The sequence below is a fragment of the Diabrotica virgifera genome, chromosome 1 (genome assembly GCF_917563875.1).
Source record: "Diabrotica virgifera virgifera chromosome 1, PGI_DIABVI_V3a".
Taxonomy (NCBI): Eukaryota; Metazoa; Arthropoda; class Insecta; order Coleoptera; family Chrysomelidae; genus Diabrotica; species Diabrotica virgifera.
Genome location: NC_065443.1, coordinates 200,717,630 through 200,744,401, shown reverse-complemented (window position 1 = coordinate 200,744,401; position 26,772 = coordinate 200,717,630). Strand labels below are relative to the sequence as shown.

At 33.2% G+C, this 26,772-nt stretch overlaps 1 protein-coding gene and 1 long non-coding RNA gene across 3 annotated transcripts in view; both read left to right on the top strand.

The window, feature by feature from the left end:
• LOC114332422 (52 kDa repressor of the inhibitor of the protein kinase-like) overlaps nt 1-24,831 on the top strand; it is a 106,376-nt gene extending 81,545 nt beyond the window's left edge. For both annotated transcript variants that reach the window (XM_050641895.1, XM_050641894.1), the window contains exons 3-4: nt 17,553-17,727; nt 24,111-24,831. In XM_050641895.1, coding sequence (XP_050497852.1) covers nt 17,553-17,727; nt 24,111-24,777 — 842 coding nt within the window. In that variant the 3' untranslated portion in view covers nt 24,778-24,831. The remainder of the gene's footprint in view (nt 1-17,552; nt 17,728-24,110) is intronic.
• On the top strand, nt 6,807-12,490 carry LOC126879015 (uncharacterized). Its single transcript, XR_007695937.1, has 2 exons — nt 6,807-6,915; nt 12,246-12,490. It is a non-coding gene; the product is annotated as an uncharacterized LOC126879015 (long non-coding RNA).
• Nucleotides 24,832-26,772: the final 1,941 nt, after the last annotated feature.

The window sequence follows — 26,772 nt, the reverse complement described above, 5'->3', positions numbered from 1 at the left end:
AAACATCTATGAATTCTGTTGTCAAATTATTCGATGTTGAAGTCCAGCCTAAGACTAGGGTCCCACTTATGTCCTGCTATAGATCACTATTGCCCATTTCCAAAAAGAAATATGACGATCTTCAGAAATTTTGTGCTCACCAAGTCATTCCAGCTTGTTTTCATCATGAATATTTGAACATTCCACGGGATGCGAATATGAAAGGTGTGTTACCAGAATCAGACGTAGAAGATCCTGATTACGATTTTTCATTTATTTTTGCTGCAGTTTTGTTTTGATATTATGTTATTATATTAGTATTACGAGTATATTATAATTTGTGGTTGCTTTCATTTTGATGTTATAAGGTATAAGAAGTCAAAATGTTAATAAGGCTGGTTAATAACAAGTATACGGTCGGCTTGTGTAACATTTCCTAAATAAATTTATGGGTAAATGCATTAAAATGCAATTATTGCTTCTCCGTCATCTGTTTGGATTATAAAAAGATGCAATGACATTATTAAATGCGTTTAGGCATAAATTGATTTAGAAAGCGTTACGCAAGCCCCCCTAAATAGCATATTTTTTTATAAGTTTAATTATTTGAGGTTCCAGTATTACAGTCTTGACCAAATACGATTTAAAGTTGATTTTTTAACTATTATTTGTTTTGTTTGTTTGCTATCATTTGTTATATGTTTGAGATTGAATTATAGAATTCCTTACAAATTGTCTTACATAGGATATTACTCTAAGTACACTTGGTTAATTTTGCATTTAATGTGTTCTTTACCAATTATTTTTCCAATAGTTAGAGTTTTGGATCTTAACCATAGTTAAGTGTTAATGAAAGAGTACACACGAACATAATATTATGTATGAGATTTTAAAGAAACTTTTTTAACTCTGATGAGTCTTGTGATGTTAAACTGTACACTGTGCCTTATTTGGAGTAATAATAATTAATAATAATATGTTGAGATCTCTTTCTTGTTTGCAAATTCTTGATGTTACTTACTTATGTTATTTAACAATTATTTAGAAGATTTTTTTTATTCATACCCAGTGTTTATTATAAAAACCAAATTTTGTTTAAGTTCTTCATTTTTAATTCAAAAAAATACTGCAATACAATAAAAATATTGATTAAAAACAAAAATTGTTTTATTTGTTAAACTCACTCCCTTCAAAAATGTCGGATAGAGTTGCAAATGTTACTTTATAATAAGTAATTAGATTATTTTTCTTGAAAGATCTGACTAAAATTTAATTATTTAGTTTTTTTTTCCTATTTTTCAAAGATATTTTTTCGTTATTAATATATTTTTACCTATTTGCATATAAATAGCTTAAGTATGTAACTGAATATACTTGAAAGTTTTTTTGTAGGCTCAGGCGCATATATAGTTGTACCTGTTATTTTTTTGGGGTAATCTTTTACTAACCAACTCTAAATGGTAAACTTGAAGTGTTAAGTAAAAATATTACTTCTTAGATAAAAGCCCACAATATTATAATGCATAAACTCTAACAAGTATTTATCTATGATGGAAAGTAAATATTTTATAAGAATTTTTCAATAAAAAAAATTTTTGATCAGCTCTCCTGCACATTTGTATAGATGTCGGTTAGGAAGGATTGCCTTTCATGCGTTGATATGTTTACCAATAGCATCGTCTCTTCGGTACGGTTTTATCTTGATCGGATGTAATCTAAATCACCAACAAAAACATGCGGCAAAATAAGTTCAGAGTCAGGGAGCTGTATTGGGATTGTAGTATAGTACCATTGCCCAATTTGGACTTAAAAATACCACTGTCGCATGTCGCCCTCTTTACCATATGAACCAACATCGATGTACATAAATTTGTAGTTTGCGTCAACGACAGGAGTAGGTACAATAGAGAAGAACCTTATGTAGTTATAAAACAGAGAGGCTGATCCGTCAGGGCACTTGATTCCAGTGTTGCCAATCGCATTTCTCTAGATTATCCGATGATCGCTCGAAAAATATCCGATTTGTCACAAAAGGTACGCTAGGTCAAAAATTATTCTGTTATTAAAATCAATGTTGCCAATGTTATTCTTTTACTCCCCTTAACAACCATCAAATAACAAAATCCGTTGTTCGTACGCCAATCAGTTGATTGTAATCAATTATCATTATGATAATTAACATAATTAATTGATTGATTAATTATTAACTATCAATTAACGTAACAATTATTAACATAATTGATTAATTAATCAATTAATCTCATAATTGTAATCAATTATGTTTTCAGCAACCCAATCAAAGTTGACATTGACAGTAATTAAATATTTAGTGAGTCTATATGAGTTTATTTAGTGAGTTAAATGAGTCTATATTCATTAATAGTTTTACATCTCTTTAAATTTGTATCATCCATAACACATTACATGTTAGCCAAGCTCATTTGAGGTCAATTGTTTCACAGCTGGACTTAATTAAAACTTATATATACCCTTTATTGGAATTTTAATATTTCATTAATATCATATATTTAGATGGCCCTAGCTGTTTTCATTTGATCTTGGATTATGCTTGACACTTCAATCTTGTATTCCGATCATTGACTTCAAGTTTGACTCAACAGTGGTATAATATTTCATATTTCATTAAGTTTTCTAAATCTCAAATTTTACTCAGTCCATTTCAATAAGTCAATTTCAAAAAAAAAATTTCAACAGCTGACACTTAATTAGTACTACAGAGTATGCAACCCACTAATCTTCATATTTCAACCAGTGCCACATCCAATCTCTATGTCTAGAAACATTGTCGCCAACCAACATCTTAGCCCACCTCTGACAAGTTTGAATGTGGTAACTGGCTTTCACTTTTAACTACAAATAAATATTTTAACAAAACATTTTAATAACCTCTCATTTCACCGTTTGCTACTGATACTGTTTTGTCTTGCTTGAGGCCTTTGATCGTTTACAGTTTTTTGAATGTACAGCCCAATGTGTAGTGACTGTACATATTACACAATCATAGTCTCACCAAGTTGTCATCTGTCAGCCATCACTTGATCATTTACGTCAAGAAAAAGTAATACTTCATTGCTTCATTCTTCGTTCTGCCTCCATATTTAAAATATAGAACCTACTGGCAATTTAATTTATATGTTTGTCCCTTGTTCAGTGTGTAGTTAGTTGTTAATTTAAGTTTGCCACCAAAATGATCTATAATAATTAAATGACATTCGAGGATACCTTCTTTTTATTGACGAAGTAAGTCTAGAAACGTTTTTGTATTTTGTATCATATCACCTTCGATTTTTTGTCGAAGTCTGTAACTTTTTTCCTCTTCTACAATGGCGTTTTCTTTACTTATTTCAGATGCCCCTGAGGATGCTCTTGTGAGCGAAAGTATACTTGGGCAAGATTTAATTAAATTCAGTGCTCGATATCTGCCTTTTGACTTTAAAATTCATTTATTCGAGCATTCAACCATTTCCTAATTTTCTGACTATGGCAGTCTTGGTTGATTCCTATAGGAGATTATTCTGCAAGAGAATGGTCGTTTTTCTAAACATTTGGTTCGTTAGGCAGTGCATTCTACATCAAGTCACTCCTACTTTTGCTAAGGTCCAAACATCAAGGAATGTACTTGATAGGGAAAAACATATTTTGGAAAAGAAAATACTGAAAAGAGAACTTAAGAAACACTATTCAAAACTCAATCAAATCAATGTTGACCTCAAAGTAACCTATGATAAGATTCTACAACAACATCCCTGGTCTTTCGTTACTGATTCCTTAACTGATATAGAAGATGAAGTTTCTCGCTTACAATCTACTAAGAAGAGTTGTTTGACCAGCAAACTAAACCGTTTGATTTTGAAAAAACAATAGTCCAACTCCTCAACACCCGGACATAGTTTTTCAGATCATAAATTCCACCCTAGGGTTTTAAATCTAAGTAACACCAATTTCTCAGAGGAAGAATTACAATTTTTAGGTCTAGGTCTTAAGTTTTCTTGTCAGAATTTTAGGTTTACTGACTCAGTGTTGGGAACCTTTGCAGTGGAGCTGGATACCCTTATAGAAGGTATGACAAAAGATATTGAAACAAAACAGTATTTGAGAAATTCATGTATAAGCTTACTCCAACAACAACAATGTAAGTACAAACTCAATTTCCGTAAACACCATCATTTATTTAAAAAACAAAATGTTTTACTTAAATCTATAAAAGAAAAACTCAATAGAGATTCTCTAGTACTGAGTAAAGCCAATAAGGGTAGTTGTATTGTAGTCTTGGAACAAGTTCAATATATAGACAAAGTAGTCCTTCCTTTCAGATAACAACTTTCTAATCTTGGAAAAAAATCCAATTAACACTTTTATTAATAAATCAAAAGCTATGGTTAAGTTGTACAATGACACCATCATTAAATATACTACAAAAAAGTTAACTTTATCTAATCCTATAACACCTAGGTTATATGGACTTCCTAAGATTCATAAGCATAATTGCCCTATAAGGCCTGTTGTTAGTTTCTGTAACACCCCAGTTTCACTTTTATCAGAGTTCGTTTACAACACAGTTAAATCTATCACTAACTTTAAACCTAAGTTTTCTGTTTCAAATTCTTTAGAATTAATAGAACGTTTAAATAACATCAGGATCAGAGAGAGTTTTTATTTGGTTTCATTTGATGTGTCTAATCTGTTCACTTCTGTACCAAGAGATGAAACTTTACCTCTGGTACAAAACCTTTTAAACAAATGTAACATAACTACAAAAGACCAAGTTGCAATCTCAACCATGCTTAAATTTTGTCTTGACCAAGACTTTTTTCAATTCAATCAAAAAATATATAAACAACCAACAGGTTTAGCGATGGGATCTCCACTATCCCCATTTTTAGCTGACCTTTTCCTAGATAACTTGGAACAGACCTTTGTTCATAACAACAACAAAATAGTCTTCTGGTCTAGATATGTTGACGATTGCCTAGCCATCATAGAGGGATCTCAAGATGATGCCACACAGGTCCTAGATCATCTTAATGAACTCCATCCTAACATTTCTTTTACACTTGAGCTAGAGTCTAACAATAAGTTGAACTTCTTGGATATAGCCATAACTCGTCATTAAGATTCTCTAGAATATAACATATATAGGAAGCCTACCCAAACGGATCATGTTATACATGAAACATCTAACCATCCAATACAACACAAAATGGCAGCCTTCGATAGTTTCATTTATAGAGTTCTCAAATATCCACTTTCTAATGACAACTTCAAGTTAGAACTTTGTACTCTTAAGCAAAATGCTCACAACAATGGTTATGATCCCAATATCATAGATATACTTCTCAATAAAGAAAAACGAAAACTTGCAGAAAAGCATGCTTACTCTCAAACATCCACTACCCTCAATACTAATAATAACACCAAGTATTTCTCCTTCACTTACATTAGTGACATTTCTAAAAAAATATCCAAACTTTTTACTTCCACAATTGACAATATCAAAATATCTTTCAAGTCACATAATACTTTAGGCTCCTTTCTAATTAACAGCAAAGACAGGACGAACACCTTGGATAAGAGTGGTATATATAAATTGAGATGTGAGGATTGTGATGCTTCCTATGTAGGTAGAACCATTCGTAAGTTGTCAACGAGAATTACAGAACATTTGAAAAGACCAAATTCTTCAAGTTTCGGTCAACACTTAGATTCCAGCAAACATAATTTCAATATTAATAAAGGCTCGTCCATTTTACATGATATCAGTAGGAAGAAAAACTACTTGGAGTTGGATTTGTTGGAGGATTTGGAGATTACCAGGGAATCAAATGAAAACTTTCATTGCCTTAACACTCAAATCAATTTAAATTGCACTAAATTTAAACCAATTTTTAAAAACTTTGTTACAGCATCACCTCGCAGGAGTCCCAGCTCGGCTGTATAGGTTTTCCAGCACTGAGTCTATATTCATTAATAGTTTTACATCTCTTTAGATTTGTATCATCCATAACACATTACATGTTAGCCAAGCTCATTTGAGGTCAATTGTTTCACAGCTGGACTTAATTAAAACTTATATATACCCTTTTTTGGAATTTTAATATTTCATTAACATCATATATTTAGATGGCCCTAGCTGTTTTCATTTGATCTTGGATTATGCTTGACACTTCAATCTTGTATTCCGATCATTGACTCAACAGTGGTATAATATTTCATATTTCATCAAGTTTTCTAAAGTGGAGTGATTCCTGCTTACGGGAGTTAATCCTCCTCGCCCTAATGAATTGTATCACCCGAATGTCATTCTCTAGGGGTGAGCAAGTCTCTCAGGCTGGGTTAAATCACTATGCTTGCTTGCTTGAAGTTTTCTAAATCTCAAATTTTACTCAGTCCATTTCAATAAGTCAATTTCAAAAAAAATTTTTCAACAGCTGACACTTAATTAGTAAGTACTACAGAGTATGCAACCCACTAATCTTCATATTTCAACCAGTGCCACATCCAATCTCTATGTCTAGAAACATTGTCGCCAACCAACATCTTAGCCCACCTCTGACAAGTTTGAATGTGGTAACTGGCTTTCACTTTTAACTACAAATAAATATTTTAACAAAACATTTTAATAACCTCTCATTTCACCGTTTGCTACTGATACTGTTTTGTCTTGCTTGAGGCCTTTGATCGTTTACAGTTTTTTGAATGTACAGCCCAATGTGTAGTGACTGTACATATTACACAATCATAGTCTCACCAAGTTGTCATCTGTCAGCCATCACTTGATCATTTACGTCAAGAAAAAGTAATACTTCCTTGACCTGTGCTTGGTGGTGTGAACAGCGCTTGGCTCCGCGTTCTACGAATACGAGGTCTTTCCTAAGTACTAACGTACCTAACCTACCCCAAATTGTTTTTGTCTGGGTAAGTTGAGCATTAGCTTAATCATTTGAATACTTCTTTCTTTTTTATAGGCTTAATTTGATATATTTTGTTATTTTTCTTTTTTATATATTGTTTATTACAAAACTTGCACTGACTGGCTTTTTGTATTATGAGTAACGAACAGGGGGGTACGTCCCCCCTCAAACCCGTCGAGAACATAATTTTAGATTCCGCATCAAATAGTAATAACGATATTTCTAACTCCCATAGCCTATCTCAGAACGATAAAACCCATCAGGAACAAAAAATTATCAACCTCTACTCCGAAAAAGATAATGGGCCCTTTTTTGTGTATTTAAAATCAACAAACATAGATACGAAAGTAGGTTCGTTTAATGGGATTAAAATTGCTAGAGATATTTTCAATTTAAAATTAAAAGATATTCGAAAAATACATAGTAAAGGCCTTAATCGAATTGCAATTGAATTTATTAATTTTGAATCAGCTAATCAATTTCTAAATAATAAAACTTTGTTAGACAAGGGTTATAAAATTTATATTCCCTTTAATTTTGTTACTTGTAAGGGTATAGTTAGACAAATTGATCTAGAGATTGGTGACAAAGAATTGTTGGATTGTTGCAGTACAGGCTCTGACATCGAAATACTAAATGTTAGAAGACTCAATAGGAAGGTATTCAAGAATGACATAATCACGTACGAACCAACAGGCACAGTACTCTTTACTTTTAAAGGTGTAATAATGCCTAAAATAGTAAACTTTTATGGCATGCCGAAACTAGTTAACGTTTACGTAGCACCAGTTACTCAGTGTTTCAATTGTTTAAGGTTTGGGCACACTAAAACAATCTGTAAGAGTAAAGATCGTTGCATTAACTGTGGTGAACTTGCCCATACTGAAGCATGTGAAGTCAGATGCTTCTTCTGCAAGGGACCCCACAAAGCCACTGATAAGAACTGCCCCGAATTCCTGAGGCAAAAAAACATTAAAGAATTAATGGCATACGAAAATATGACTTTCTATGATGCCAACGAAGCAGTCACAAAAACATATGTAGAAAAAGATAAGTTTATTATGTATGCCAGTGACTTCCCAGTTCTTAGGAATAGGAAGTCCAATAATATCCCAAACAATAATGTTAGCATCAACGACTCTATCACGCCCTCCCAAAGAAGAACTCATAACTTCAAATCCTCTACTACCAAACGCTCATTTCAACAGGTGGTCTCTAACTCAAACAACAAAAGACGAGTCATTCAAAAAGGGTACGACAAGAAAGCTCATGAAGAAAACCTCTTTCTCCCTAATTCACGCCCCGAAAAATCAACATACTCTCCCTCCCAACAACAGGTCTCAACATCATATAACACAAACACAGAAAAACCCTCATCAAACTCTCTACAAAACTTAGCCTGGCATCCCAGTGCATTGCAACATATTGAACATTCTGACTCAGATACTTTATATGATACCAGAAACGCTTGTCTACATTTTCTCAATAATGCGACATTCGATAATTTAAATATTCTCAAAAATATATTATCCCAGACAAACTTGGACTATATGGACCAAGATTCAATCTCAGACTTTGACTCTTTATAACTTCCTATACACCACAATGTCTCACAACCCAAAACTAAAAATAATACAATGGAATATCAGAAGTGTTAATGCAAATAGGGATAACCTGATTAGTCTAATATCCGAAATGGATCCAGATATCATTTTCATCAATGAAACATGGCTTAAGCATGATGCCAGATTTTCTTTAAACTTTTATAACATCATCCGACAAGACAGGGATGATTCATTTGGTGGGGTGGCAACATGCATTAAGAAATCCATAAGGTTTTCGACAATCAAAAAATTCAATTCAGCTCTAGTTCAATACATAATAATTAGTATCAGTAACCTATACCTTATAAATATATATTCTAGTTCCAATATGGCAATCACTGCCACTTTACTAAACGAAATGGTAGAAGGTATACCCTTAAATAATCTGATCATTATGGGGGATTTGAACTCACACCATCCCGCTTGGGATAAAGGGGTATGCAATAAAGGTGGTAAAGTTATTTTTGATTTTTCCTTTGATAATGACCTTACAGTGTTAAATGATGGCTCAGCAACCTTATTTCAAGACTCTATAAGAACATCAGTGCAATAGATCTTGCAATTGTGAGCAACAGTATGTGTTTGTCGTCTGAGTGGGGTGTTATCCAAGACTGCGGTAACAGTAACCACTTTCCCACATACATTAAATTAAATATAGAGGACCTTAATGGAATAGAAAGACACTTACTTAAACCATACAAAACAAGAAACACTAAAAATGCTGACTGGAATACCTATTACCAGAACATATTATTAAACAAGCAAAACTTGTCAGAAATCAAAGACTATAAGGATTTCTTTACAGTCATAAACACAGCGGCAGATGAAGCAATCCCTTTCAAAAATTGTGGGGTACAGGGTAGACCCAGGAATCCATGGTGGGACGAAGAGTGTTCCTTATGGATCAAAACACGAAAAGAAGCAATCTCCAATTTTAATAATTCCCCCTCTATAGAAAATTTCATCGAAACAAAACGCATCATCGCTATGACTAGGAGGAACTTAAAAGCAAAAAAGAAATACAAATTTAAAAACTTTTGTGAATCCTTAAATAGAGGATCCAATATCACTTACGTTTGGAATAAAATTAAAAAATTTTCCAATTATCACAATAATAAAGTTGTTCATAATCCGCCAGATAATATTAAATTAGAAATATTAGGTAAAATGTCTTCAATAAACATTGATCCCAATTTTAATATGTCATATGATAACCAAGAAGTTGCTCCCTTTTCAATCCATGAGTATAATTTGGCGTTAAATAATAAAAAAGATTCTGCGCCAGGTATCGATGACATATCTTACTTGATGTTAAGAAACCTTCCACTGGCAGCCAAAAACACACTGTTAAGAATTTACAACCTTTGTTTGAGTGGGGGTCCTGTTCCTGTGGAATGGAAAAAATTTAATGTAATTAACATCTTAAAGCCTCAAAAAAACCCTACTTTGTCTGAGAGTTTCAGACCAATAGTCCTATCATCCTGTGTACTTAAAACTCTCGAAATCATAATTAAAAATCGTCTGGATTGGTTTATGGAACACAATTCACTATTTAAAATTAATCAATCAGGTTTCAGGAAAGGTAGAGGGACATATGATAATTTAGCTCTTTTACATTTTACGATTTTAGAAGCATTTGAATCTTCCCAAACGGTATTAGCCATTTTTCTAGATATTAAATCAGCCTACGACAATGTTGAAATATACAACCTTTATAATAAACTTAAAAATTTAAACCTGCCCTTGGCTTTAATCAACCTTATCCTTAAAATCCTACAAAATAGACTTTTATATTCAAGAGCTGATGACGGCAATTTCTTGGGACCATACCAAACTTCTATGGGGCTACCTCAAGGCTCTCCCTTAAGCACCATTCTTTTTAACATATACATTCATGACCTTTTCTATTTATTCTCTAACGAAGTGAAAATATGTGGGTATGCAGATGATTTATTAGCGGTAAAGACATTCATAGTATGACAAATAAGATCATCCCAGAAATTACAAACACTCAAAACTGGCTAGAAGCTCATGGGTTGTCTATTTCAATTGATAAATGTGAAGCTGTGTGGTTCACAAGAGGTCAACGCAAAACAAACCCCCCTATAATCTCTCTTAATAATAACAATAACATTCCCTTCAAAAATCAGGTTAAATTCTTGGGCATCACTTTTCATAAAAACTTGAAATGGGACCCTCACTTAGACAAAATTGTACTTAAAGCAAAGAAAAATATCAACATATTGAGAGCATTGTGTGGAGTTTGGTGGGGTGCAGACCCCAAGATTCTAATTATGGTCTTTAATGCTTTGATTAGGTCTCATATGGATTATGGTTCCTTTCTGTTCAGCCCAATTACACAGAAATGTAGCAATAACCTAAATAACGTATTTTTCGAAGGGCTCAGAGTATGCCTGGGATGCATGAAATCCACTCCGCGCTTAGCAATCTTAGCTGAATCTGCTCAGATTGACCTGGAACATAGAAGTCTAATACTAGCGTCTAAATTCATATCTAAAATTATCAAAATTAACAATCACCCAGTAATAAAGACGCTTCTTAACATACGTAGAAAAATCATAAATAAACCCATTTTCCACAAGGCAAACCTCGTACCTCTTCTTGTAATGGCCCTTGAACATTTTTTCCCTTATCAAAACAAAATACACAAACATCCAAACTTTCCTTGTTATGACTTGGATTTCAACACATTAATCAATCCAATACAAACGTTAAACTGTAATCTTAAGAAAAATGAATCATCAATCAAACAAAAATTTTCAATATTCACCCAAAAGTACAATAGGGATTTCTCCTTTGTATATACTGACGCCTCCAAAAGTAATGGGAGAATAGGTTTTGGAGTCAACATTCCCAACATTAACTTCAAGTTTTCTTCTAGGCTTCCTGGTGAGATATCTATAACAAAAGCCGAAAATGTGGCAATTTACCAAGCAATTAAAATCATAATATCTAAAGACATCAAGAAGGCTATTATCTTCTCAGATTCTCTAAATGCTATATCTAAAATTAAAAACCCTAAAATATCAGCCACTGATGACTCAATCTCCCTCAAAACAAAAAATCTCATCTTATCAGCATATAAGAAAGGATTTGACATTTTAATCTCATGGATTCCAGGACATTCTGACATTCCTGGTAATGTAGAAGCTGATTTACTAGCCAAAATAGGGACAGGCTTAAATATTCCGTTGGCTATGTTATTAGACTCCCAAGATATTCTAAACTCCATAAAGGAAAAAATTATTACTAAATTTAAAATCAATTGGGAAGCCATGCTGCGGAGGAAAAACTACCAGTATATGAGAATGCAAACCTCTTTTTCCTTTAAGGCATGGTTCTCAACCCTAACATTTAAAAACAGAAGACATATCACCACAATAATAAGAATGAGAACAGGTCATTGCTTAACTAAACAACACCTTTTTAAAATCAAAATAATAGACAGTCCAGCATGTGAATGCGGAGTAGTGGAGGATTTAAACCATATTTTCTTTGAATGCCCCATTAATGTTATTCCCAACATGGACTTATACACAATCTTTATTTTAATGAAATTCAAAACACCAATCTCAATAGATACAATCTTAATATCCCCTAACGAAAGGTCGGTCAGTGCAATCTTACAGTTTCTTGACTATAATAAAATTAATTTGTAATTTATGATGCTCAACTTTAATTTAATATGTTTAATATTTTTGCCTTTCAGTTTCTCCTCTGTGGCGTTCCTATTACCATTTGTTTACAATCTGTGTTTGTGTTTCCTATTTGTATATAACACCTTAACCTCAAATTTTTAAAAGTCAGGAAAAAATGCTACCATCTCACGCAAATGTCAGCGGCCCTGATATGGTTTAGAACCAGATTACATCACGGTCGCCAACAAATAGTGCTGGCGAATCGCCTCGTAGCGAAGCCATAAAAAAAGAGAAGAAGAAGAAAGTAATACTTCATTGCTTCATTCTTCGTTCTGCCTCCATATTTAAAATGTAGAACCTACTGGCAATTTAATTTATATGTTTGTCCCTTGTTCAGGGTGTAGTTAGTTGTTAATTTAAGTTTGCCACCAAAATGATCTATAATAATTAAATGACATTCGAGGATACCTTCTTTTTATTGACGAAGTAAGTCTAGAAACGTTTTTGTATTTTTTATCATATCACCTTCGATTTTTTGTCGAAGTCTGTAACTTTTTTCCTCTTCTACAATGGCGTTTTCTTTACTTATTTCAGATGCCCCTGAGGATGCTCTTGTGAGCGAAAGTATACTTGGGCAAGATTTAATTACATTCAGTGCTCGATATCTGCCTTTTGACTTTAAAATTAAATATTTGATAATGATCAGTTGATTCCATTTCTGATTAGCGTTCGAACAACCGGCCCTTTAATCTACTGGATTCTCTGTTTCACAGTTTAAAAATTTTCGTTTATAGATGAAAATCTCGTATCCTAGCTGATTACCTAATTCATGTATGTAATAGCTATTTGTATAACAAGGGAGGGCTACTTTTCCTCCCGAGAATGAAGTTTACTGCCCGACGCGTAGCGGAGGGCAGTAATCATTCAAGGGAGGAAAAGACACTTTACTCCCATGTTATACATATGGTTTTTCCACCTTCGTCAAATTAATAACAAGTAATATTTCATTTTTACTTAATTTATTTATGTAACTAACCAACAAAATTTATTAAAACTAAAACTTAACAAGTAGGTACAATATAACTGTCAACTGTCAAATATAAGTCAAATTATTAATGTAGACATTGTTAAATCAAAATAACAATTTACTGTTTTTACCATTCTGCAAAATACAGGGTGTTTTATAAAAAAAAACGTTAAAATGTATAGATACTTACGTAATAGAAAATAGATATTGGTCAATAAGTTAAATTTCATGAATGAAATACCATGACGTCACTTTTACTTTTCCTCCCTAGGGAGCAAAAGTACAACTTGCAACTTTTAAAATCAGGTCCGGAAAAGTATACTTTCGGTAGAGGTAGGTGGAAAATACTATTTAGGTACTTACTATTATTATATTATTCGTATTTTGTATTATCGTAAGTGTTAAATTCTAAATAAATAAATAAATCTAAATATTTCATTATTTGGATCGTTATTTTTATTATAATTATTAAGTAAAAAAACACTTTTAAAGATTATTTTATTAAAACGTAATAACTACCTAAAACTAGGTACTAAAAAAATTAATAAGAAATAAATCAATACCTACGGTTTAACCTGGCGGTTATAACCGGTCAAAAAAACCGGTTGTTCCAAAAACCGGTGTTCGGTTTTTATAGACATAGCCTATGTACAATAGGTTCCAGTCAGCTTAAAATTTCTCATTTACGAGCGTGGGGCGAAAAAATTTTCTATTTTTTCTCTGAATTCAGTATTTTCTACTTATCGGTTGTTACTTTAAAAAGACAAAACCGGTTATAACCGGGACAAAAAACAACCGGAAAAACCGATTATATCAGAGAAAAAAACCGGTTTTAGGTTAAAACCGGTAGGTTTTTCCCATCCCTAGACTGCACTACATAAAATGAAAATAAAACTAAATCGTGCGTGAATTAGCTTTGATAAGTTTAAAGACTAAAAACTAAAAACTCATAAATAACATCGGACGGCAGATGGTTTTTGAAATTTGAATTGGATTAGTATGCCTTAAGTGGACGCACTTGTGCATTTAAATTCTAAACAAAAGAATCGGTACATGTCCCTTTTGTCAAAAAATGAAAAGTATGGGATGTCACTAACATTTATCCGGTATAAAAATTTGGGTGGAACCAAAATTAATGTGTTGTTGGTGTTGGGAATATATGGATGAGAAAGTTTTAGTAGATTGTAGATACACTGAAAAATATACGCAAATATCCGATTTATTTAAAGATACGAAGAAGATAGGACAACTCTCAAAAAGGTACGCAAATCGGATAATTATCCGCAGATTGGCAACACTGCTTGATTCTAACATGTTTTCTATGAATGTGTTGTGCGCAGTTTGGGAAGTTCCATTTCGCATAATATTCTGTAGTCTTTCGTAACAAATCACCTTTGGAAAGGTGTGGCAGAAACAAAGCTACAATCTTCTGTTTTAGTCATTGAAGAGTTTCTTCCATTATTACACATATTTCACTAACTTCTTCTTTCAGTGCCGTCTTCCAATCGGACGTTGAATATCATCATCATTATCTTTACTCTATCTACCGCTGCTCTGAAGAGTTCTATAGAACTGCATTTAAATCAGTCCCTTAAATTCTTCAACCGGGCGGATGTAATTTCCGGCGCACATGGATTCGCTCCCAACCCCTATAAAACCACTTTTATTGTACACGAGTTGGCTCCGAAACTCATACCCGAAAGTTAAGTTATGACCGAAGGGTTAGGTCTTCCTACCTGAACCCGGGAGCGAATCCATGTGCAGCCGTAATTTCGGCCGGAAAAAGGGCAGGTACTAAAAGCCGGTAGGTAAATTCGGCCGGAGGTTTTAAGTTGCTTCTTAATTACTTCTTATTCGTTTTGAACCGAAATTTTGCTAATTTTAAAAAATTAATATATTATATTATATATTACACAGTACAATTTTCAAAGGTGGAAGACCTAACGCTTCGTCAAAACCTAACTTTCGGGTATTAGAGTGTAGAGTACCCCAGGAGTGTAATTACCAATATTTTAATCTCATCGTAAACATCAACCCCTCGGCCGAAATTACCCCTGTCATAAATGGTACCCCTTGATTTATGCAGGTAGACCAAGGGATTACCGGCCGAAATTACGCCCGCCGTCTTCAACCATGACACTTTCCTTCTTCCTATACCCCTTCCTCCTCTTATATTTCTCGGTATTATCTGTCTTAGCAGTTCATACCACTATCCCTCATTATGTGTCCCAGACTTTGTAACTTTATTTTTATTATGTTTATGATTTCGTATTCTTTGCCAATTTCTCGCAATGTTTCCGTGTTAGTATTTTTGTTAGTTTTCTTCTGTGTCCATGCTATTCTAAGCATCTTTCTGTAACAACATATTTCAAATAGTCCAGAATCCAGAAAGTCACTGCCCATCCGCTAGGGAAAATATTCCGATTCGGATTTTTTGCACAGTCTTACTCAAAAAGGACCCCTTTTAACAAATTTGCATGTTGTCAGGTCCAAAAGTGGGTCAAAATTTTTTTAAACGTTTTTTTTTTTTTGTTTTTTTTCCTAAAATTATTTTTTGCACCGAACACAGTTTTTTTAGATTTTTTGGATCATTTCAAACAGAAAATGTCTTTAGTGACTTTTCTCTAAAGTTGATAGTTTTTGACATATGTATAAACGATTAAAAATTTAAAAATTACGAAATCGGCCATTTTTGGCCCTCAAAAACTATGTGAAAAGCTTAAAATTTCGATGTTGCCAAGGTAATAAGATATCCTTTGAACATCGATTGATCAAATCCCGAAGAGTTTTTTGCAATACAATATCGAAAACCTCTTTGTTTTTTAATTGCCAACCAAGCGGGCGCTATTTTCAAGCAAGATGGTGAAAAAAATTGAATCGAAATATTTTTCCGCACATATATTTACGCACGTTACATATACAGGGTGTTTCATTTAATGTTCCATATAGTAACTGGAGAAACCTGGAGCGCAAAATACGAAGATTTAACCTAAAACACTTAAATAAAATGTGGTTCCTTACTGAGTTACAGGGTGTTTTATCTAAAAATTTAAAAACTATTTTTGCTCAGCATTTTAATCTTTTCGACGTATCCTTTGCATACTTGGCAGAAAGTGCGACTGCTATACACCCTACTAAATTATGATAAACAAACGTTTCTAGCTACTACTAGAGGCGTACGACCGGGGATAGTGAATGGTTGATCCTTCTCAAATTCTACGCCACTGGAGGAATTATTATTTTAGTGTCATTTTTAGATTCTTCAATACTTTCTACGTAAATAATATACTCTCCATTGGTAACGATCAAGTCATTAATTTTCGAGATATTTGAAGTTAAATATGAAACGGCACAGTTATTTTGATTAATTTATGATATGATTCATATGATTAAAATTTAAAAATTATTTGTACCCAGTACTTTAAAACTATTTGGCGTATCCTTATCATACTTGGCAGAAAGTGTAGGTACTGTACACCCTACTAAATTAAGAGAAATAAACGTTTCTAGCTACTACCAGAGGCGTACGACAGGGGATAGTGACTGGTTGACCCTTCCCAAATTCTACGCCACTGACGAAATTGTTATTTTAGTGTAATTTTTTGATTTTCCAATACTTTTTATGTAAATAATATACTCTTCATTCGGAACGATAAAATGATTAATTTTTCGAGATTTGAAATTAAAAATGAAGCGACATAATACATTAATCAAAATAACCGTGTCGTTTCATTTTTAACTTCAAAGATCTCGAAAACTAATGACTTTATCGTTACGAATGAAGAGTATATTATTTTCATAGAAAGTATTGGAGAATCCAAAAATTGAACTAAAATAGCAATTCCGCTAGTGGCGTAGAATTTGGAAAGGGTCAACCATTCACTTTCCCCCGTCGTACGCCTCTGGTAATAGCCAGAAACGTTTGTTTAACATAATTTAGTAGTTTGAACAGTACCTATACTTCCTGCCAAGTATGAAAAGCATACTTCGAATGCCTGAACCTGGCAACATGCAAATTTGTTAAAAGGGGTCCTTTTTGAGTAAGGTTGTGCAAAAAATCCGAATCGGAATATTTTCCCTAGCGGATGCGCAGTGGCTTTCTAGACTAAAAGGACTGTAGCTTATTTATAAGTTCTTGCTTCAATGTCCAGCTTTCAAGGCCATATTGCAGTTTTGCTGTTTTTTAATGCCTTTTTCATGATGCCTTTCTGATTCCTGAAGTGGTATTGCAATGAATGGAAAGACTCTCCAGTTGCCAAATATCTTAAAAAAAGTAAATTATGTTAAAATTATGTAAATTAGTTAAATGTTAAGTGTTCAGCATTTTTAACAATTACATTTTTGTTCGCAGTTATTAACTGTAAAAAGCGATGGAAGAACATCAAAGACACCCATGACAGAAGGAACAAAAGGAACACGAAAATTATTAGGACTAGTTCGGATGCACCACTTTACAAAAAAGGAAAGAAGAAATGGCTATTACAAGAAAAGTTGTCATTCCTCAGGACACCGAATTATTCTCGAAGGTAAGTACAAGTACACTGTAAAGTTGCTCCTTTCAACAGTAAGAAATAAGAGCTTTACAAAATTATCTTATTTAGGAAGTGTAACATTTTAAGAGAGGTGCGACAGGGGTGTATTTTGTCTCCTGTGCTCTTCAAGTTCTATGTGGACAATGTTTTTGCAGGGGCACTTGAAGGCACTGACTATGATATAAAGGTCAAGACGGGTACTCTATAAATAATATTCGTTACGCCAACGACACCGCGATAATCACAGATAACGAACATGATAAGCAGTTGATGTTAAATAAAATAAATACTGCAGGAATAACATAATGGCTTAAAGATAACTACTGTATAAACTAAATGCATGGCAATAAGAAAGGGCGCACTTTTAAGAGTACAACTGCAAGTAGATATAATGCTCCAATCGAGCAAGTGAAACCATTCAAATACTTGGGAATGATGGTGAATGACCAATGGGATCCTCAACATGATTGCTTCGTTCATTTCGTGTGATTTCTAATCTAGCCGCGACTCTCAGAAAATAATATAAAAAACGTCGTTAAAAATTTGTGCTAGAACTTTTCCGGGTTTAATTTAAAAATGATTAAAATAAGTATAATCACTATTTTAGTCAGTTACAAAGGATTTTAAACCTCTACAAATAAACCGGGATATATTAACAGAACTTCAACCACGATTTTCAGAGTCCTGCCCGTTGCAATACCGTTGCAATAGAAGGTTAGAAAAGGTACTTACAATTTATGGAAAAATCCACGGGGTTTCCTGTGACATTTTCATGTGAAAATTAGATTTTCCATGAGAAAAAAATGAGGAATTGCGATGGATTTCTGAGTCCTGCCATATCCATAGAATGACAGGATACTATCAATTTTATGGAGAAAATTGTGTGGGCAGGAGGGTTGCAAAAGGACTAAGGGAGTATATAGATATACAAACATGTAATGAAAATAAGGAAATTTTCATAATTTTCTGACTCCTGCCAACTTAATAAATTAAATATAATTATTTGAAAATGATCGAAAAAAATGTTGGCATGACGTCTCCCAATGTTTAACTGCACTTGTCCCTTGGAAAATTCTGTGGAAAATTTTCACCCTGGTTCCGTAATTTTCCGAGTCATAACAAAAATTTTATTATAAAATAAATAATTTAAGTAGACATCATTCAAAATGGCGGGATGTTTTTAACTATACATAGTTCAAAAATGTGTAAGAAAATTCGTGGAAAGTTACACGATCTTCTGAGTCATCCCATTTTGCATATATCTCAAGAATGTTAATATAAAACTATTAACAAAGAGGCAGGATGGTTGTGTAGATATTTCGTATATAAATAAAATGTTAAGTCTGTAAAATTATTGCAGGTTGTTATACAAACATATCACCACAATTTTCTGAGTCATGTCATGTCAGATATGCTTAAAAAACACTAATCTAAAACCGTTTACAACGTGGCAGGATAACCACGAAGATATTTAATAGGTACATAAAAATTGAAACTGAGATCTCGAGAAGTGCATTTACTTTTAGTCGATGTAACAAAAGCATATGACACCGTGCCTGTTGCGAAGTTGTGGAAAGTATTGGAGAAAACCAGTATCAGCTTTACACTAATCGACGCTATTAAAGAGCTATATAAGAACACAATAGCAAAAGTTAAAATAGGAAAAGAGGTGTCTAATGGTTTTCAGGTAACAAAAGAACTGAAGCAAGGTTGTTGTTTATCTCCCATACTGTTCAACATATATATCGATGAAGCACTCAGGCACTGAAAAAAGAAGTATGAAGGGATAAGGCTATCTATTGGGGATGAAACGTTATATACGTTGCACTATGCAGATGACCAGGTAGTTATTTCCCAAGACAAAGAAGGCCTGGAGTATATGGCTAGAAAACTAATGGAAGAGTACAAAAATGGGGCCTCGAAGTAAACGTCCAAAAAACACAATATCTTTGCGTAGGAGGAGAAAATACTGCAGATGACCTCGACTTCGAAGATGAAACCATTAAGAAATGTGACCAATGTACACATTTGGGGGTAAAACTCACAAAGACAGGGAGAAGTGATGAAGCCATAAAAGAGAGAATAACCAAAGGAAAACAAGTTATAGGTGCGTTGAATTCAGTATTATGGCAAAAAAATATAAGACCGGAAACGAAAAAAAGAATATATAAAAAACCAGTAATCGTTTATGGCTCAGAAGTGTGGCAGTTATCACATAAACTTAAATGTAACCTATGGCAGTTGAAATGGATTTTTGCAGAACAGCAGCGGGAAAGTCTCGATTAGAACATGTGAGAAATGAGGACATAAGGAAACAAATGAAAGTACAAAGGTCAATTATAGAAGACATCGAAAAACAATAACTAATATGGTACGGACATGTTAGACGTATGGGGGAAGAAAGACTACCCAAAAAGATATTAGAATGGGTACCACCAGAGAAAAGAAAACGAGGACGGCCACCAACAAGATGGATCCAAGGAATCTCAAAAGCAATGTCAGCAAGAAATCTATCTGAAGAAGACTGGCAGAATAGACAGGCTTGGCGAACAATCGTACGGTATTAAATATTATTTCCCTGAGTAATGTCTCGGATTTTTACATACCTTTCAAATCTAATACCAAACTGTAACATCTTTATTTTACTTACTAAGGAAGTAAAACTTACTTAAGTAAGTTTTTTATTATGGTATACAGCCAATGAGAGGAATCTTTTCCTTTTTATTTTTTTTTATCTTTATTTTAAGCGATTAGATCATATTTATATCTAAGTAAACGTAATAAAAGTAATAGGAATAAAATCAATAATTTTACAATTAATTGGTTATAGTAGGGATTGTACCTATTATACAGATACAGGGTGTCCAGAAACTCTTCTAACAAACGAAGCCCGGAGATTCCTCAGATAATTTTAAGAAAATTTAACTCAATTCACCTAGTCCGAAAATGCTAGGAAGCTAGAGCACTTTAAAGATGGCGTATTGTAATTAGTTTTTTAAAATAGCTCCAGAACACTTCTATTTAGAAAAACGAAAACTGGTACACCTATGTATTTATCTTCCAGAGATAAATCGATTCCATCAATTGTCAATTTTTAGTACTGGTCATAGGCGTCCGTTTAGGGTAGGGAAACGGATATTTTATCGCATAACTTTTCTGTGTTTAACTTTTAAGCATTTTTGACACTGGATTATTAAACTATGGGGTATTCTTGTGTTAAAAGGTACTCTTGCTTTAAGTCGGTAGGATACGCCGTGTTCTAGAAAAATCGATTTGAAAAATTTTTCGGTTTTTGAATTTGAAAAAAAAATAAAAAAAAACTATTTAGAAAAACGAAAACTGGTACGTTTATTTCTCTTCCAGAAATCGATTTTATCAATTGTGAATTTCTAGTATCGGTCATAGGCGTCCGTCTTGGGTAGATCAACGAAATCTCATAACTTTCTTTAATTTTTAAGCATTTTTGACAGTAGAGTATTAAATTATGAGGTATTCTAATACTAAAAGTTACTCTTCCTTAAAGTCGGTAAATACACCGTTTTTTTTATTTTTTTTTCAAATTTTTTTTAAATTTAAAATGCGAAAAATTTTAAAATTGATTTTTCTAGAAAACCCTGCATCTTACCGACTTAAAGCAAGAGTGCCTTTTAGTACTAGAATACCTCACAATTTAATAATATACATAGTGTCAAAAATGCTTAAAAGTTAAAGACAAAAATGTTATGCGATAAAATAACCGTTACCCTACCCAAAACGGACTCCTATGACCGGTACTAGATGTTCGCAATTGATGGAATCGATTTATCTCTGGAAGATAAAAAGGCGGACCAGTTTTTGTCTATCGAAATGGAAGCGTTCTGGAGATAAAAAAAAACTAATTACAAGGCGCTATCTTCAAAGAGCTCTAGCTCGGATAGCCGAACTGAACCGACTACGCACAAGTCCTGTAGTCGGTTCAGTTCGGCTATTCCTATTCCGTTCCGCGGAACCTTATGTTCGTTTTACAGCTACTGCTGGCGTAAAATTGTCGCCCGTGGAGCCTTAGCCTTAGGAAACATTTTTGAATTAGGTGAATTGTGTTAAATTGTCTTAAAATTATCTTAGGAATCTTAAAATTATATACAGGGTGTTCCATTTAAAAAAAACATAAGTTTATGTCACCCTGTCAATACGGGTAGCCCTGTATATTAGAAAATATTTTTAAATTATGATCCTATCTTTGCCCCACGTTTTACCTTAATAACTTTTTTTCGTATCTCTTACGACAAACGAGTAATTGGACTTTGTCACACTAATGCCTTACCCTGTATACGAAATAATTTTGTAAATAGGCTTATATTAAGATTCTTGAAACATATGCAAAATGGCATGACTCAGAACATCGTGGATTTTTTCACGAATTTTCTTACAAATCTATAGGTCTGGATTCCGCGTATGAAAAAAAAGTTGATTAATAGCAAGCTGAAAATTTGTTAATAGCTTAACGGTGTCTAGTCGGATAAACTTTGATATATGGGAACACTAGAACAGGGGCAGTTTTAATTGTGGAACAGATTAAAAATTTGGAACGGTCAAACCACGAAAACGGCACATTTATTTTGTCCGACACAATACACTTAAACTCTCCGAACAGAGAATAAACTCTCATGCAAAAATCAGACTGATATTTATCACCTGTCATAATTCCTGTCATTTGACATATTCTACATGTTTCACTCATTAAAACGCCCATTTGGTGATAAATAGCAGTCTGATTTTTGCATGAGAGTTTAATCTCTGTTCGGAGAGTTTAAGTCTGTTCTGTCGGACAAAATACATGTGACGTTTTCGTGGTCTGACCGTTCCAAATTTTTAACCTGTTCCACAATTAAATCTTCCCCTGTTCCAGTGTTCCCATATATCAAAGTTTTTTCGACTAGACACCCTTAAGCTATTAACAAATTTTCAGCTTGCTATTAATCAACTTTTTTTTCATACGCGAGATCCAGACCTACTAGGACTCCTGCTGTCTTACAAGAACCGTTTAACCTTCCTGCCGAGTACCGAAAAAGTATTGATTGCATTTGAATATTATAACTTTTTAAAGGCAGGAAATCGCGGAATCAGGGTGAAAATTTTCCTCAGAATTTTCCAAGGGACAAGTATACTTAAACAGTAGGAGACGTCATGCCAACATTTTTTTGATCATTTTGAAATAAATATGTTTAATTTATTTAGTTGGCAGGACCCAGAAAATCATGAAAATTTCATTATTTTCCTTACATGTTTGTATACATATATACTCCGTTAGCCCGTTTGCAACCCTCCTGCCCAAAAAATTTTCTTCATAAAATCCATAGTATCCTGTCATTCTACTGATATGCAGGACTCAGAAATTCATCGCAAAACCCTATTTTTATTTTTTGAGAAAATCTAATTTTTACAGAAAAATGTCACAGGAAAGGACATCGCACACATCTTATGGAAAATATAATGTCACTCAAATTCAATAAAATTTATACGATTAGATTCGTTTTAATATAACGATCAATTCTTATCATTGCGCCAACTCTTAATTATGATTAATTACGGCGCAAATTGCAATTAAAGTTTATCGAAATCACATTTTTGGAGTCCATAAAATATTAGTTTACAATCATTATTGCTCTGAGTGCTATTCATAACAGCTTAAATCCCGCTGGGCCTAAGCGGATTAGTGAAACTAATCCGCTGATTTATGGAGTACCGAAAATCTGGGTATTTTAAAATATTTTTTCTCTCTCTAACTTATGTACCTACCCATTTGATTTCAGATTTATTTATATCAATTTCTGCTCTTATTTTTGAAAATAGAGAGTTGGCGCAATGATAAGATTTGATCGTTAATTTAAAACGAATCTATTGGTATAAATTTTATTGAATTTGAGTGACATTATATTTTCCATAAGATGTGTGCGATGTCCTTTGTGGATATTTCCACAAATTGTAAGTACCTCGTCTACCCTTCCACTATGGCAAAAGGCAGGACTCTATGGAAAGAAAATCGTGGCTGAACTTCTGTATAATATCTCCCAGCCTATATGTGACACTGTTTATGTTCGGTGCACCGTTGATTTCGGTTAATCATATAATGACATTAGTGTCATCTAACGACAAATGCTTGAACTATAAACGTATCACTTTTGGGATAAGATTTTCTAGTTTTGAAACTGTTGGTGCAATAAAACCGTTTTTATCTTTTTTTTGAGTTGTGACACTGTTCGAGCGGACCTACGATATATATTATAACTTTTAACATCATAGTAAAAAACCTTCTTTTGTAACTGGTATAATTTTTCCCCGTTTTATCACAAATTATCCCGTTTTAAACTTCCATTACAGCTGATTATTTTTTCCAGGGATTTCTGCAACGTCGACGAGAACGTTGGTCATGATAACATCGAAATCGATGGGCAATCGACCAGTAAGGATTCTGAGATGGAACAGGAACTAACAGCCAAGGAATCACCACCCAGAGAGCCCACCAGCATGGAAAATATGAATTATAGAGAAAACCTGACTTCAGACATTGAAGAAATATCAAAAGAGAGAGATGAAATAATCAATGAAAATATGAATTATAGAGATAACTTTACTTCAGCCATTGAAAAAAGATCAAGAGAGGGAGATGCAATGATCAATGAGAATATTAATTATAGTGAAAACCTTATTTCAACCATTGAAAAGAGATCAAAAGAGAGAGATGCAATGATCCAACAGCTATTTCAAACGGATACTGAAACTGACGAAACGGATTTATTTTTTAGAAGCATTGCAATGACTGTAAAGAAGTTTCCTCGTCACTTACAACAACGAGCCAAAATACAAACCCTAACAATGATATCAAACATTGAGTCAGAGATGTGGTCTTCGGGCCCGAGTACTTCTGTAAGCGCTATTGCACAAGAAGTGCATTATCCGTCATTGTGTTCCAATACTACATATACTGACACAGTTACATTGAATCATTTTCCCGAAGTTAAGTTTAGCGATGTCCTAGAACCATCGACCCAACCGAATTTTTAATCTTGAGTCAATGACAATACTTATACACTGATAAATAAATAACTTATCTGAGTATTTTGTGTTTAATTTCATATTGAAGCCTATTAGGCCAGGGTAATAAGACAAAAATATACCCTGTTCGTGACACTTAAGCAGCCAGGGCATTGAAGCGTTTTTTCTACAGACAATACCTATAGGAACAAATTATAACTATTTCCTGAACATTGTAACATTATAAACAACATTATAAACAATGAACTGTCAAAAAATGGCATTTTTTCTTTTTTTTTTCAAATCAACGGAAAACAGTGAAACTTATGATTTTTTTAGTACAAATATCTTCGAGAGTATGGAAAAATCTTTAAGATGACGTATTACAAAGTTTGATATACTCATTTATTGTTAACATAATTGCGAAAAAATTATTTTCTCAATAACTGTTGTAAAAATTAGTGTACAGCTTTGAAATTTTTGTAAAATGAGGGTTATTTGGTGCTTAATATGTGATAAAAATTTCAAAGAGATTCATTCAATTGTTTAAATTTTAATCAAATTGTTTATCCCAGAGAGCATTTTTTTTGCAATAACATAAGTCAGAAAAAATGACCTTAGAACCATTCCACAGGTGTCAAATGAAAGAGCATGAGCTACATTTTCAACATGGTTTAAAAAAAGTGAATAAAAAATGCATTTATTAGTAATAAATAATTATGCAAAAGTATCGTCAATTTTTCTTTATAAGCTTTTTGAATAACTTTTTCCAAAAAAATTAACTTTTTTACCCTGTTTTTTAAGTGCACAACTACCAAGTAATGTTATCTATATTATAATTGATAAAAAATTGTAATAAATATGTATAATTTCTTATATAACAAAATAAAAAGTTTATAAGGAAAGATTTAAGAAACTTTTGCATAATTATTTATTACTAATAAATACATTTTTTATTTACTTTTTTTAAACCAAGTTGAAAATATAGCTTATGCTCTTTCATTTGACACCTGTGGAATGGTTCTCACGTCATTTTCTTCTGACTTATGTTATTGCAAAAAAAATGCTCTCTGGGATAAACCATTTGAATAAAATTTAAACAATTGAATGAATCGCTTTGAAATTTTTATCACATATTAACCACCAAAGAACCCTTATTTGACAAAAAGTTCAAAGCTGTACACTAATTTTTACAACAGTTATTGCGAAATTTTTTTTACTATTCCGACCTTTTTTCGCAATTATATTAACAATAAATGAGTATATCAAACTTTGTAATACGTCATTTTAAAGCTTTTTCCAGTATCTCGAAGATATTTGTACTAAAAAGACCAGAAGTTTCCCTGTTTTCATTGATTAGAAAAAAAAGTGAAAAATGCCATTTTTTGACACTTAACTGTTTATAAATAAAAATGGCCGCCAGATCCTACGCAGGAAATAGTTACAATTTGCGCTTATAGGTATTACCTGTCGAAAAAACGCTTCAGTACCCTGGCTGTTCAAGTGTCATGGAAAAAACCTTATTACCCTGGACTATATATAGGAAATTAACTTTTAATAGTTTACCAGTTGAACTTATGTATACTCATGGCATAACCGCGTTACCTTCAAAAGTGATCACACTTCTGATTTCTATACGCTATGCTCTTGTCTAGTTATTTATCTAATCAGCCTTAAACGCCCATTCCTGGGCATAGGCCTTCCATGTTAATTTTCATTGGTCTCTATTCTGGTCGATGTGCATCCAGCCTTTTCCTGTCGTTCCCCAAGCCGATGTCGCACTGCAAGAGGTTTGGTAGGATGGTGGATGGCAGATACCTGCCTGGCGACCATTCTGCTACTTATACCACGAATAACAAAACGACGGTAGCCGCAGTGACCTCCCACTACCATCTAACCATCCGGTGGTTTGCCAGGCGTCTATCCACCAATCCACCCATATCAGTCGTGTTTTCTGATTTCTGTAATTTGTTAGTGTAAAAACCTAATTTCTATAAAATAATTTTTAAATTTTAATGATATTAT